The 15779-nt window shown below is 40.4% G+C and overlaps 1 protein-coding gene across 2 annotated transcripts in view; it reads left to right on the top strand.

The window, feature by feature from the left end:
* Positions 1–15779, top strand: part of NBEA (neurobeachin) — a 357769-nt gene that overhangs the window by 17785 nt on the left and 324205 nt on the right. For both annotated transcript variants that reach the window (XM_079973311.1, XM_079973312.1), the window contains exons 2-3: positions 13446–13677; positions 15557–15657. In XM_079973311.1, the coding sequence (XP_079829437.1) occupies positions 13446–13677; positions 15557–15657 (333 nt within the window). The remainder of the gene's footprint in view (positions 1–13445; positions 13678–15556; positions 15658–15779) is intronic.

The raw sequence follows: 15779 nt of genomic DNA on the forward strand, positions 1-15779 counted from the left end.
TTTGATGGAAATGTACACTCCTAGTGCATGATTCCTAGTAACCCTTAAGGAGTGTGGTGGAGTCTCCTTCTTTGGAGGTCTTTAAGCAGAGGCTTGACAACCATATGTCAGGAGTGCTCTGATGGTGTTTCCTGCTTGGCAGGGGGTTGGCCCTTGTGGTCTCTTCCAACTCTATGATTCTATGATTTTCTTCTATGGTAATTTGCCTTGTCATTGGATTATTCACAGCTCTTATACTGCAAACATTTCTAGCTGCACTTTGCAGACCAAATTATTTCCAGTATTCAGACCCCTGGAACATTAGTGCCTTTATGGCTAAGGTTACAGTAAAGAGCAGCCAAAGAAACCACAGGGTGACTGATCATTTTAAACTCAACCACTTATGGTGAGTTAGTTAATCTGGAGACTATGGTAATTGGGGAAACCACTGTTTTAATGAACAGCAGGGTTAAAAACTTGAATCTCAACTCTTCATAATTCAACTTTCTAAACTAACTTTTGTTAATCTGTTACTCATGAACCCAATGTAAGAAATACTACTTTCAGCCATTAATCTGAATTCAACAGAGTGAAGAGGATAATAAAATATGATGGGTTGTATGAAATTCATTTATTTATTTGTAATCCACTTAATATCCCACCCTTCCCAAAGGAGCCCGGGATGACAAACACAACATAAAGATTGCACCCCTCTCAAAACAATATCATTATCTCAGACAATGATTTTGCAGTTTGCAGGAACATTATCTTTCAGACAGTAAATGCTGGAGTAAACAGGAATGTTTTTAATTCTTGATGAAAGTCAATAATGATGATTTGAGGGTGATTTGTTATTCTTCCACCCTTCCACCCCTCCCCATCTTATCCAAAGCATTGGCAAACACTTTAGAACAGCATGAAGGTCTGTAGGAAAAAGGGGAATTTGTTCATTAATGGAAGGCCCCATTGGATCAAAGAGTGTTCCATCAGTTGAGGGGCAGTAATTGAATACACCTCTATATTTTTATAAAAGAAGGTGTAAATAGATATTGACAATGGATGTTTGTCCTTAGCTGGAATGTTTATCATAGATCTTCTCTGTCATTCCCCACAATTGAAAATTGGGCAGCTGAACATTACACAGGGTACAGAGATAGCCATGGAGATGATCCAAAAAGTGGAAGGCCCATAGCTGCGCAAAATGAAGAAATGGTGGCTAATGTGGAGTTCATTGTCATGAAAGATTGCTGAGTTTCTGTTTGAAAATTTGTCATGGATTGGTGGTTTCATTAAAACTTGATCAGCTGCACACAGAGATAGAGAGATCATATATCTGCCCCAAGCTGGTTTTGTTTCATCAAACAAATTGGTTTGGGACACAAAACTACTTTGAGCTTCTTCTACCATCAAGTGGTATAGAAATTTTATGAAATAAACTATGAAATAAAAATAATTCAAAATCTGCCTTAAAAACAAAGTACTTATGAGGGTAGTTCCTTCCTTCCACTTTTAAAATGGTGTAAGCTGCTTAGAGCGGTTACCTCACCTGCCATGAGGAAAAAAGACATTTTACCTTTTAAAATGCTTCCAGGAATTGAATGCATGTCATAACATTCAGTCCCTTTCTTGAGAATTATACAGAAAAAAGTTGGCTACCCATCTTATATTTTCTTTTCCGTATCATGTCCTTGTACAGTGTAGCCACATGGTCACTTCAGTCCATTGATTATGCTTAATCTGCAAATCAGTCTGCTATGTATGGTTCTAGAGGAGCAAAATGAGAAGATTTGCTCCAAAATGTAGAGCAAGCAAGAATCCTTCCCAACTCTAGCTGTGTATTGGGCCCTCCATTCTCTTATAATAGATATTGCATCGTAATGAAAGAATTACTGTTTGGAATTTTTCTATTCCATTTTTCTTTTTATTTCAGAAACATGCCACATGTTTGAAATTCTAAATGTATGAACTTTATACTTTTATTCCAGTGCAGCAAAGGATTGCCTTAGACTAGAAAGCTAATATAAATGAATTTGTGTAAATGTATAATTATTGGTTTATTGATAACTGGATTTGCCTTACATATAATACGCAATCCTAAAATCCTCCTATTACTTGTAGTAATAGTTCCTGTTAGTTCCTTAATATCATCTGATCTCAGACATCTCAGGAGAGTTGCATCAGCATGCCGAGGGATTTCAAACATTATTTGTTTAAACAAAAGAGTAAACCCAGACAGGTTTTCATGTTTTCATATTTCTATTTATATAGTTGAATATCATTTACACTGAACTTTTGCTTGCCTTATTCTGCAAGGGACTACAGAGGAAAAAAGTCTTAAGCTTTGTCTGTTCAACCGTGCTGCTACAAAAATAGGCTTGATGTGCACTGGGTAATGTTTATCCACTATTCTGTGGTAATTTTGATAATTGATACCAACATTACAAAAGCAGAAATTCCCCTGTGTAGGTACTGCATGCAATGCCATAAGTAAGACTTCCATATTCGTAGTGCTGTGTATTCTTGAGTTCTGACTTAAATCTGCTTGGTGTTTATAGGTCAAATAATATACACTGAACTTTAAAAATTAAATCATCCATCTTACGTCCGTTTTAAGAGTTTATTTTTTAAAATGAATTTTCTGTTCTTCTATAGACAGTTGAAATATTAATAGCCAGGAATTTAGTAGTGTTCATAAGTAACATTTACTTAGACTGTACAGACTCCAAAGTTAATTCTTTATCTGTCCAGAAGGCAACTATACTAAAGAAATTGTGTAACAGGTTCTTTTTAAAACCCAAATTCTACTTTATTTAAAAAGATTTATATTCTCTGACATCTAGGTTAGTGAACAATTGATCAATATCAAGAGTTTAAGCAATGTATCAAACACCAGCAACATAGTTAAAACAGCAGAGGACTGAAACCAAACAGATTTTATAAAGGTCCAGAAAATTAAGTAGTGATTGTCTGAGACTGTGGTGGCATAAGAAGAGGCTCCAAGTGAGGTTTCTGAGGTAGAGCATTCTGATGGTGTGCCACAACTCCGAAGGCCCTTTCACCTGTGACCAGGTAGTAGGTATCTAACGTTGGAGTGCAGCAGCACTAGGGTCTCTGATGAAGACCTTGATGCATAGGATTTTGAAGAGTTTTAATTGGTAAGCACTAAGTTTTTATTAGTAAGCACTTAAGTTATGTTTCAAGCAGCAGCTGGTGACGGTGCTTCAGAGATAGCATTCTACAGGGTTGGCTCCTGTTTGCCGCATAGCTTCTGTGTTCTGATCTAGCGTACATTTTTGAGAGGCAGACCTGCATATAACACACACGTGACTTTATATGGGATTGTGCTGTTGCCTTTCCTTCATTCAACCTTTCCTTGGTTAAAATTGTGCAAAGTCTTCCCTTTGTGTTAGGCCCTTTTCACAAGTTTTATGCCCCTATGTTGTCACATATGCTCTTGTATTCTTGCAGTTCAAAAAGTGAGTCGCCTGAGACGTGGCAGATCTGTTCCCTGCTATATAAATGATGTTATGTGACCCTTGTGCAGCTAACAACCCATTAAACAATTAAAACACAGTTGAACAAAAACAACACAATACAGTATAGCTCAGCAAACACTTCTCAGGAACTGCAAAGATAACTAACTACATAAGCACATTCAAAACTGACCTTCCCTTTGCTAAGAGTCATATATATGCTGCCTGGTAGATTAAACTGGATTCAGTTTGTTCACTCCCATCTAGTCCATCACGGCCTACAAATACTGCTTCTGAGCATTTGTAGTCTCCCTAGGAGCAAATAAAAATGAGAAAGTGGGATGCAGCACAGACTGTCTTTAGCATTCATGTGACTATTCAGCCCAAATCACCTCCAATGGCTTTATGTAGATGTTGATGGCATTCAAAACAGGAAGGAAAATAGTGGAATTTCATAGGCTAAATGTGGTGGAGTAGGGTAGCTGTCTCCCAGCAGGACCTTCTGGGCCTTACTTTCCAAGAATGACCAGAGCCCTCAAAGCTTGGCATTTTCCAGTCCTGTTCCAGCAAAGTATCCCAAGAGACAAAGCTGATACATTTCTGGCTAGAAGGGAGTTTACTATGCTGGGTGTTCATTAGAGTTATGCATTTTGTAGAAAGTCCATGACTGGTAAAAAGAGAAGTATTTTCCAAATTATGCAGAGGTCCAATTAGCCTGACCGCTCTATTTATTTTCACACCTGCCCCTTCTCCATTCAGTACTTACCTTTATCAATCATCCCCTTTCTCCAGTTAAGCTCAGGTTGCAGATATGAAACCCATAAATATTATGTGTTCCGAGTACTCCACTCTGGGAGGTAGAGAGATTACCTGTTTTGAATGGGTTGATCTTCTCTAGAAGGAACAGTTTCATAGTTGGGCATGCTCATAGATCCAGGATTATCACTGTTGAATTTGCAGAGTCCTGTGCACAGCGGAATGACGAGGAATACGTGTACATACTCTAAATTGCTTTATTTACATTTCAAAGCTGGTAGATTACAGAAAAACATCTTGCCTCTGCCGGAGCAGAAAAAGCATCCTCTCTCCTCTGAAGCACGGAGAGAATCACTGTGAAAAACAGGAAACCAGTGTACGTCACATCCAGTCTCCCTTTCCCGTGGCAAAACCCAACAGCAACTCTGTGGAATGTAAACACCGTCTTGTGACAAGCATTGCGCTGCACAGTGAAGAGAGCAGAAACCAACATCCTCCCCCTTTCTGTGAACATCACTGGGCAGCGTGTTCGTACAATATCAGTACAAACCCAACTTCTGCACATAGGTACAGTGTTGATCCCTTGATACAATCTTGGACAATACATCAGCAGGAATTTTATTACCTGGCATATAGGACACCGTTACGAGTCCCTTCTGATTACGTTCCTTAGCATGTTGCAACTTCAATTGCAAGTGCTTCGTGCTTTGCTTATAACCTTCAGAATTCAGCAAAGCCAAACATGCTTTGTTGTCCTGGTAAACCTGGATTGGACATTTGACAGGAATTTTCATGTCTTTGCACAATTGTAACAACCATTCACAATCTTTGAGTGAATAAGACAGTGCATTCAGTTCAGCTTCACAAGTACTTAAGCTAACTGTTGTTTGCTTCTTGCATGACCAATCAAATAGACCCTGATTGTACATATAGCAAACTCCAGACGTACTTTTCCTGTCTGTAGTATCACTTCCAAAACTTGCATCTGCAAATATCTCAAGACCACCAGACTTCTGATTGTTAAATCTCAGTCTGTAATGCATAGTGCCTTTCAAATAGCGCGCTATACGTTTCAGAGCTTTCCAATCCTTAACAGTAGGATTGTTGACTTGTCTGCTTAGCAAATTACAGCTAACAGCAATGTCTGGTCTTGAACATTTGGCAATGAAGTTTAGCTTGCCTAGCACTCTTCTGTACAGTGTAGTGTCAGAAAATGCTTCTTCAGTGTCATCTACCTAATAACCTGTTGTCATCGGTGTGTCTACAGGGTTAGCATCCATCAGGTTTAGTTTGCTTAACACATCAGCAATTTTCCGTGACTGGTGTACTAGAATGTTACCATCTTGATCTCTCTCTATTTCAAGAGATAGGTAGTTGTTTACCTCACCAAGATCTTTCATGTCAAAGTGTTCCTTCAGTTGAGCTAGGGCGTTATTGTACATTGTGACATCTTTCCAAAAGAATAATAAATCATCAACATAAAACAAACAATACAGTTTCTTTTGCCCCTCCTCTTTGACAAATACACATGGATCAGCTTTCCCTTGCTTAAAACCTAGAGAAAACAGTACTTCAGTGAGTTTTGTGTGCCAACACCGTGCACTTTGTTTGAGACCATAAAGGGACTTTTTCAGAGCACAAACAAATCCCTGTTTTACCTGTACGCCATCAGGTGGAAGCATATAAAGTGATTCACCTAGAGATCCGTACAGAAAAGCTGTATTTACATCGTGGTGACTAATGTGTAGATTCTCCTCTGCAGCTAGCTTGAGCATAAGCCTAATGCTCTCATACCTCACTGTGGGTGAGTAGGTCTCGTGATAGTCTTCACCTGGTACCTGTGCAAAACCTCTGGCTACCAATCTGGCTTTGTGTCTGACTACCTTGCCATTTTGGTCAGTCTTCGCTTTGAAGACCCATTTGCTTCCAAGCAGTTTCATTCCTGGAACTACTGGAACTAGTTCCCATGTTTTGTTCCTTTCCAAGGAATCAAGCTCAGCCTTCATGGCATTTAACCATGGCTCAGCTTCCTTTGAATCCAAATCCTGGATTTCTTGGAAACTTGAAGGTTCAAATACCTTCTTGGAGCTTTTAACAGCTGTTACTGCTATCTTGGCAAACTCATCAGCAAATCTCTTTGGAGGTCTACCTTTTGTGGCTCTTTGTGACCTGCGAATTAGCCTTAAGTCTTCAACACTCTCCTCTTCCTTCTTAGGAGAAAAGTGACCTATTGTGAACAATGGTTCTTCCAATTCTTGATCAGAGCTTTCAGAGGGTCGCATAGAGGCTTTCACACTCTTGAAATCCTCTGAATCGCCCGATTCAGTTTCAGGCTCAGAATCAGAACCTTCATCAGTGGGTGTGGGTTGCTGTGGTTGCTTTTGACTATCCTCAGTCTCATCACTGTCATCAGGGTAACATTGGAAAATTCCCACATTCTCCCCCCACTTGGCATTGTACTCAACACTTCTTGTGAGCTTAATAGTCTTAGAGTCAGTCATCCTTATTCTGTAAGAACCTTTCTCATAACCTAGAAAGATACCATGCAAACCACGCTTGTCTAACTTGGAGTTTTGTGGTGAGTGAACCCACATGTCAGAACCAAAAATTTTCATGTGTTTGATGTATGGCTTTTTTCCAAACATCTTCTCATAGGGGGTACAACCAATCGCTGAAGATAACCTGCGATTATAACTGTAAGTGGAACATGAGAGAGCTTCGGCCCAATAACTCTCTGGAAGATTTGCATCATGTAGCAAAGTTTTTAACCCTTGAAGCAATGTTTGATTTGCTCGTTCCGCAAGTCCATTCTGCCATGGCGAGCGAGGACTAGACAAATCGTGTTGAATTCCTTTCTCAGACAGAAAAGCTTCAAACTGCTGAGAAGTGAATTCCCCTCCGCGATCACTGAAAAGAATTTTTATCTTCTTACCATGCACATTTTTCAACCAAGCACAGAATTCCTTGAACCTAGGAAAAGCCTCTGATTTCTGCTTGAGATTGTACACATAAATATATCTGGAAAATGCATCAATGAGAACCATGAAGTACCTATTTCCACCCAAAGAGGGCGCTAGGGGTCCAACCAAATCAGCATGAACAATTTGGTATGGTTCTGTAGCTTGCCTACTAGACACCTTACCTTTCGCAGCCATTTTCACCTTGTTTGCTGCGCATGCCTTGCACTTCATGTGGTACCTGCAGGGTTTAATAGTCATACCTTCAACCAAGGCAGGCATTTTAGATACTGCCTCAAAATGCAAATGACCAAATTTTCGATGAAAATCATGAATACATTCTGCATGCAAACTTTTGTTAGAACCTGCAATGCAACAAGTGTCATCCTGCACAACATCATCATAATACAAAACATATAAACGATCAACATATTCAGCATACAATACATAATCATTTTTCTTTGTGATGATGCACCTTTTGTTCTTAAAGGAAACGTCAATTTTCCGCTCATTCAGCTGTCCAACGCTGAGCAGATTATGTTTGGCATCTGGCACATAAAGTACATTCTGTATCGATAAGTCCAAACTGTGAAGAACAACAGTTCCGTAGCCTTTACTGGGAATTGTGTGGTCATCCGCCTGGTGAATCGCACCTTCCTGCGGTGTAAAAGACACGAACAGTCGCTTATCGTTGCACATGTGGTGGGTTGCAGCCGAATCAACAACGAAGAAAGATCTAGACGTCTTCTGGACCTCTGCAACTTTTGGAGTGAAGCGTGAGACCATTGCTTTGGGCTGCGTTGTCCTGGACACTGGACCTTTGCCTTTGCTCTGGCCTTTTCCACGCGATGAGCTTCCGCTGCGCTGCTCTGTCTTGGCCCTGGGATATTTGCATTCCCTCTTCATATGGCCTAGACGTCCACACGAATAGCATTTCACTGCCTTCAAAGCTTTGGCGCCATCTGGTGGTTCCACTGCACTCTGGGATGACGTCTGTGAAGACTCCCCCTTTCCCATGCAGCTATCACCCTGGCGGTTTGCTTCATTCTGAATCATGGCAGTATCACAGGCTACTCTGAGCTGAGCATGTGGCTGATTGGCATCAGATTCCCCATTTGCATCAGCCAGCCTTCTGCAGCTAGCCATCTTATGCAGCTTGTTAAAGTAAAACATGGTAGATCCAGCTTCTGTCCTCAAGTGAGCCTCTCTCAAAGCGTCCCAAATTTCTCTGGCTGAGGTCTTATCACGCAATAGACAGAGCTCTTCTGGGGATACTATCAATGTAAGAGTTCCCCTTGCTTTGGAATCTTTAGCTTCCCATGCATCTGTAATTGGAGCTGGGGGGGTGTCTGTAATAACTTCAAACAGACCCTCTTTCCGCAGAATAGCCTCTGCATAGAGAACCCAGTCCGCATAAATTTTCTTATTGAGCTTGGGAATCCCACAAGCATCCTGAAGGGCCATCATGACTCTGGCATTAGCCTTCTGTGTCATCTCTGCTGCTCTAAATCATGCTGCTTTATACAAGCTGAGTCTCTGCTGCTTCAAGCCTCATTCCAAAGGCAAGTTCAAAAGTGCTTTCTCTATGCTGCCTTAAATCATGCTGCGTCACTGATGCAGCTGCTTTAGCCCAAAAGCACTTTTAAAAGTTACTTTCGATTTCCCCAGCATAGCCTTTGCCTGTGCCCGGCAAAATGGCCATAAAAGTTCAAAGTCCAGCCATAAAGCCATTAAATAGAAGCTGGCAGGCTGCCCGGAGCAGTAGCACATACCTCATCAATCATCTTGACGCGCAGAGATAGCGTCCGATCCGTCCCTTTGCATTCCTTTGCATTCTTTGCCGGCATTCAGATGACTGCGTCTTTCTGGGCCCATAACCAAAAATGTTGAATTTGCAGAGTCCCGTGCACAGCGGAATGACGAGGAATACGTGTACATACTCTAAATTGCTTTATTTACATTTCAAAGCTGGTAGATTACAGAAAAACATCTTGCCTCTGCCAGAGCAGAAAAAGCATCCTCTCTCCTCTGAAGCACGGAGAGAATCACTGTGAAAAACAGGAAACCAGTGTACGTCACATCCAGTCTCCCTTTCCCGTGGGAAAACCCAACAGCAACTCTGTGGAATGTAAACACCGTCTTGTGACAAGCATTGCGCTGCACAGTGAAGAGAGCAGAAACCAACACCGAGTACTCCACTCTGGGAGGTAGAGAGATTACCTGTTTTGAATGGGTTGATCTTCTCTAGAAGGAACAGTTTCATAGTTGGGTGTGCTCATAGATCCAGGATTATCACTGGAGGCTTAGGCAGCCATGGTGGTCAGGAGTGCTGCATTCTCTATATTAGACTGTTGAAACCTGCTCCAAATGGATGTGCCCTGAAAGCCTCATCTGGTCCAAAATGCAGTGGCCAGGTTACTGGTTCGGATTCAGTTTAGAACTCATATAACCCATGGTTTAAAACAGTTGCAGTAGTACCCTCACAACACCCCTATGAGGTAAAGTCAGACTGAGATAATGGCTAAGTCAAATATGTTAAAGGCACGCAGCTAATTAAGTAAAGATCTTGTTCGTACTAATTATTACTCTTGTAAGTTTTGGCATTTAACATGAATGGTCTTGCTAAATTATGAAGGTCTGTCAAATTTCCATGTGCAGTGGTTTCAGTATATCAAATATGTGGTGTATACAGTCAAAAATAAATTGTCTGGGTAATATGAAAAATACATTTTGTTCCTCTATAGTTTAAGAAAGAGAAGGCTGTTGTTGAATATTGAAACATGACTGCTTATGAGGGTGCTAGAGATCCTTTAGTTTGGGCTTCATATGTGTAATATTAAAGCTTCTGTTGACAATCCTAGTTACAGGTAGTGAACAAATTTGAGAGCTTTTATATACTAACACAAACCATGTCACCATATTTTAGTAAATATTTGGCATCCGTCTGTCTTGAGAGACAGTGAAGTGTGCCCACAGGGGTGAAGTCAGACCACAACATTTGCAGCACTTAAGTGACCTACCTGGAGGGCAAGCCTGGGCAGTGTATGGAGGTTCTGGACTGCCCCTATGACATGACCCCCCTCTTGGCCTTACCGATGTGGTCCAAAAAAAGGAAAAGAAAAGCAATACTTTTGGCATCAGCTTGGCTGCAGGAGTTTTCAGAAGGAGGCGTACAAGGTGTCATAGAACCGTCTTAGCAATTCCACTCTAGATTTGTGTACGGCAGGCATGGCCAAACTTGGCCCTCCAGCTGTTTTGGGACTACAATTCTCATCATGCCTGACCACTGGTCCTGTTAGCTAAGGATGGTGGCAGTTGTAGTCCCAAAACAACTGGAGGGCCAAGTTTGGTCATGCCTGGGCAGTCAAAGTTGTTCTTGGGGTGTGGTTGCCATCACATGCTGACCACTTCTAGGAGCCACAGAGAGTTGAGTGCAGGGTGGGGTACCAAAGATGTACAAATTACCCCAGGATGACTTGTCCTCCACCAGAGGTATTACCACTCCCCCAGCACCCTGTACACCCCAGATGTTTGAATAGTACTGTAAATAATAAAATAAGATGGAGTTAATTCTGCTTAAGAGCAGAGCATACATGCAATGAGAAGTCAAAACAAGATTAGCAAGTGATGCCTTTCACTTAAAGTTTTGATTCTTTTAAAGGTCAGTAACATGGTGTGATGCCTTTATTTTGGAGCAGGAAGCTTTCTCCAAGAATCAACCACTTACTGAGATTGTGCCATGAATTACCTCAGATGTAAATTTCTCAACTCAGAATCCACAATTCATTTATCCCAGAGCAGTTTTGAAGGACACCTCTAAAGGAGTTTAATGCCTGCTGAGAAATAAACAATTTGTAAATTGATTATGCTTTCTGACATTGTTCTGTCAGAGGTAGAATGCTGGGTTTGATGGATTACCAATCTAAAGCAGTAAAAAACTATATTTTTAAATTTGTGTTATACAGTTGAAAATAGCCTTTAATGAACTAAAATGTACACATGGGTTTGTTTTTATGTTAGCAATGTGTCGGCCAGAGATTTACCTTATCAAAATATGTTGTATACATTATTAGACATACTTTTAAAATTTATTTCATACAACCATTGGGTATGTTAATGAAAACTATATTTTGCATATTTATTTTTCCATGAGAATGCAGTTTCAGTGAACCCTTGTTCTTTTGAACAGCACACTTTTGCTTATTGGTTCCTTGCCTGGAATCTCTACATCAGAGCTTTCCAAATTTTTCATGTTGGTGACACACTTTTTAGACATGCATCATTTCGCAATACAGTAATTCAGTTTTACCGGGAAACTGAAGGTTAAACTAACCCCTTTCCAGCCCTGGGAGGAGTGCGGGGAGCGTTCATAAGACACACCTACATACTTCAGCTGACACATTAATGTGTCATGACACGCAGTTTGTAAAACTCTGCTCTACGTGTTTGTGTTATTGTGTGTTTTCCCATGAATTTTGAACCCTAAAGCTGTTGGCTTGGGAACCTCTACCTCTACAGCAGTGTTTCCCAACCTTGGGCCTACAACTCCCATCATCCCAAGCTAGCAAGACCAGTGGTCAGGGATGATGGGAATTGTAGTTCAAAAACAGCTGGAGGCCCAAGGTTGGGAAACACTGCTCTACAGGTTGACTCAAACATTCCTACAGGCTTTACATAAATTTAGTATATTTAGCATTTCATGGAGGTTGGGGTATATGTTCACTTGCAAGATTGTATCCAATCTTGTATCCAAAGCTAGTCCTACTCAGAGTAGAATCATGGATGTTAACGAACATGACTAACTTAGGTCCATGAATTTCAATGGGTTTACCCTTTCAACTATAGGCATGTATACCTACCTAAGGGATTCTCAGTGTTTGTATTTATGAATACATATGTGTGAGCCATCCTGAAGGACTAGCAAGTTGCAGAATAATTAATTGTACTTAGTAATTATTTTTTACTTATGATGTAAAGCAAGTTGGAGTTTCCATAGATCAAGTTGGGTCTGATTTCAAACTAGAAATTGTTTGATCATTATATTCTCTAATTAAAGAACTGTTGAACAAAATTATATGACTTTATTCAAGCACAGGTTACTGATTCAGAAGACTTAATAGTTACCAGAAATGTTTATAAATCAGACACTTCATGTTTCATCAACAATAAAAATAAAATTCTAAGATTTAAAGCAGAAGATGAATTTATTACACTAGATAGAGAAGAACAATTTTTTTATTGTGTTTGAGCTGTTATAGAAACTGCTAATGCTTATAATTTACTGTCTGCTAATAGATATTTGAATTACTACAGTTATCTAAGCTCAATGTTTACAGATAATTTTGTTGTCTTCCCTCCCTCGCTGTTTATAATAGCTTTATTAGAGTGACATATATAAGGAAACAATTCCTTTTTTTCTGATGTGACAGATTTAATGCTTAGTAAAACTGAATTATTTTGTTTGGTGTGGTAGATTTTATGAGTGCCTTGGACTATTTTTTCTATAATTCTGGAAAAATTATGTGTGGCATTAATTTTTTTAACACCAATATAATGTTTTGCTGGATGGTGCCTGATATGCCACTTATTTCCTTAAGTTTGGTTTGCATATTTCTGGATTAATAACTGTGTAAGATTGTATGTTTGTTGACTCCCATTGACCAAAATTCTTTACTGTTATTCACACTGTATTTTAGAATGCTTCTTTGAATGTTTCCAATTACTGTGAGGGCCTTGTCCAAGGATGATCCAAGTGATGCATTAATTGGATGCAATAATTCTCTTCCTTCAGGAGAAGGAGTCTTCCTCCATTGAATGAACCTTTCCTGTGATGAAGGAAACTCCTTCTGTAAAAGAAATGGAAATACTGGATGTGAATGACAGTTTTTTGCCATTTAATAGCATAAAAAATTCTGCCATCTGACAGAGCTGCCACAGCTCAGTTTCCTGATAGGGATGGCCCTAAGTATGTCTGATTCTCATCAGAATACTAAACGTTTATGGAAGACAATCTTACTTGGCTACGAGTGATCGCCAAAGAAGAAGACTAACACAACAAAGTGAAAACTGTCATCATGTTCTGGCTGCTTCTCCGCTTGCCTTTCCAGAATGCCAGCAGAAAAAGGAAACACAGATAGCCCTAGCAAAGTAGACCAATTTGTATAGGTCACAAAGTGTTTAGTAAGCATTAAGAGTGATTTTGGTAGTGTGCCTGAATCTTCTTGAAAACTGCTTAGTAAGTAAATAAACATTTTCTCTTTTTCTGTGTGTTTGTTTTCAGCTGGTTGGTGGAGAATTCGATCTAGAGATGAACTTTATAATCCAAGATGCAGAAAGTATAACATGCATGTCAGAACTTTTAGAACACTGTGATGTAACATGTCAAGCAGAAATTTGGAGTATGTTCACCGCCATCCTCCGTAAAAGTGTCCGCAATTTACAGACCAGCACAGAAGTTGGTTTAATTGAGCAAGTGCTACTGAAGATGAGTACTGTGGATGACATGATCGCAGGTATAAACCACCAAATTGATGAGTAGAATCGAAATATTTCTGAACACTGTGGATGTAGTGCTGAATCTCAGCTATCATCTGAATTCGTGGGGGCGGGGTATAGTAATTTTGTAACAAAGGCACATATTACCCTAGTTAGTCAGTGAGCAAACTACCATGAAAGTGGCACCCTACTCAACTCAATTGCAGCTTTTTGTACGTTTTACCAGGAAATTAGTGAAGAATTCATATTTCTTAATTGAAGTAATGCAGATTTGACCGGGGCTGGGATATTGAATTGGGACTTGTGTCTGTCACTAATGAATATAACAAAATCCTAATAAACCATTATTTCTCTATCTGCACTTCCTCTGGTTAATGGAGGCAATGAAAAAGTGACCTGGTTTACAAATCACATTAAACCACAGTTTAAAACACACTGTAATGCTGGAGTACACTGCTCTAAAGTTCCTGTACCTATTTCCCCTCCCTCACCTGTGCTGGTACCACACTCGGGACACAATAAGATGAAGTCTGACTTATCATGTCATCTGAACCTGGGATAGTTCTTTGTGTCTGCAAACAAACCATGAGCAATAACCAAGGTTTGTTCCTGCAGTGTGCAGTTGAATGGCCAGTACGGTGGTACCTTGGTTCAAGAGCAGCCCTGTTTATGAACTATTCAGTATATGAACTCCGCAAAACCGGAAGTAGTGTTCCCATTAGCAAACTTTACCTCCGTCTACGATTGGAAGCCGAACGGTGACAGGGCACCGGCGGCGGGAGGCCTGATTAGGGAAAGTGCGCCTTGGCTTAAGCACAGCTTTGGTTTAAGAACAGGCTTCTGGAACGGATTAAGTTCGTAAACCGAGGTACCACTGTGGTATCTTTTGTGGCTAATAAAAAATAGCAACTACATGTTGAATTTTCCCTTTCCCACACAATTATGTGAAGTAGACTAAATTGTGGTATGATGGTTCATGTTCCCTACAAACCCTGGGTCATGTGGCCAGCATGACTAAACCGCTTCTGGCGCAATGGAACACCGTGAAGGAAACCAGAGTGCCCGGAAATGCCGTTTGCTTTCCCGCGGCAGCGGTACCTATTTATGTACTTGCACTGGCATGCTTTTGAACTGCTAGGTTGGCAGGAGCTGGGACAGAGCAATGGGAGCTCACCCTGTTGCGGGGATCCAAACAGCTGACCTTCTGATTGGCAAGCCCAAAAGGCTCAGTGGTTTAGACCACAGCGCAACCCACATCCCTTGAAATATAGACTTGGAGGATCTGTATTGGAGGGTCTATATTAGTAGTCACAGGAAAGGAAGGATAAATAATCTTCCAGCTTGATATACAGTGGAACCTCGGGTTACAGACGCTTCAGGTTATGTGTTTTCGGGCTGCGCACTGCGCTGAACCAGGAAGTACTGGAGCGGGTTACTTCCAGGTTTCGGCTCTCGCGCATGCACAAAAGCACTGAATCGCGACCCGCGTGTGCGCAGACGTGGCGCTGCATGTTGCGAACACTGCAGGTTGCGAACGTGCCTCCTGCACAGATCACATTCGCAACCCGAGGTTCCACTGTATCTTCTGTTTCTTAGGGGGCAATAGGAATAAAGTTTTATAAACAAATAGCTTTTTGACCTGAGATGCCCCAAATGGTGAACAACATATTAAAATAGAAACCAGATAAGAGAACATTCTAACAAATGTGTTGGTTTGTTACTTTTTGTCATTTAAAAGCAGGATCATTTTATTAATAGCATGTAATGGTAGTAGGAGTTTTATAGCTGGAGGCAGTATTAAGGGTTGGGGAAGCTAGCATTCAGAAAGTTTAATTTTAAAATCCAGCTTGAACAACATTTGAACAAATTCTAGTGTACTTTTATTTTTCTTTGAAGATCTTCTCGTAGACATGTTGGGGGTACTTGCCAGCTACAGCATCACTGTCAAGGAGTTGAAACTTTTGTTCAGCATGCTTCGTGGTGAAAATGGAATATGGGTAAGCTGTATCTGGTGCAATGATGTTTATGATTTATTTTATTTGTCCATAGATTTGTGTGAAATTAAAAGTTTGTCTCTGTTTTAAATATTGTTTTTGCTAACTGCTCGCAGAATTATTTT

Source organism: Podarcis cretensis (genome assembly GCF_951804945.1).
Source record: "Podarcis cretensis genome assembly, chromosome: 4".
Taxonomy (NCBI): Eukaryota; Metazoa; Chordata; class Lepidosauria; order Squamata; family Lacertidae; genus Podarcis; species Podarcis cretensis.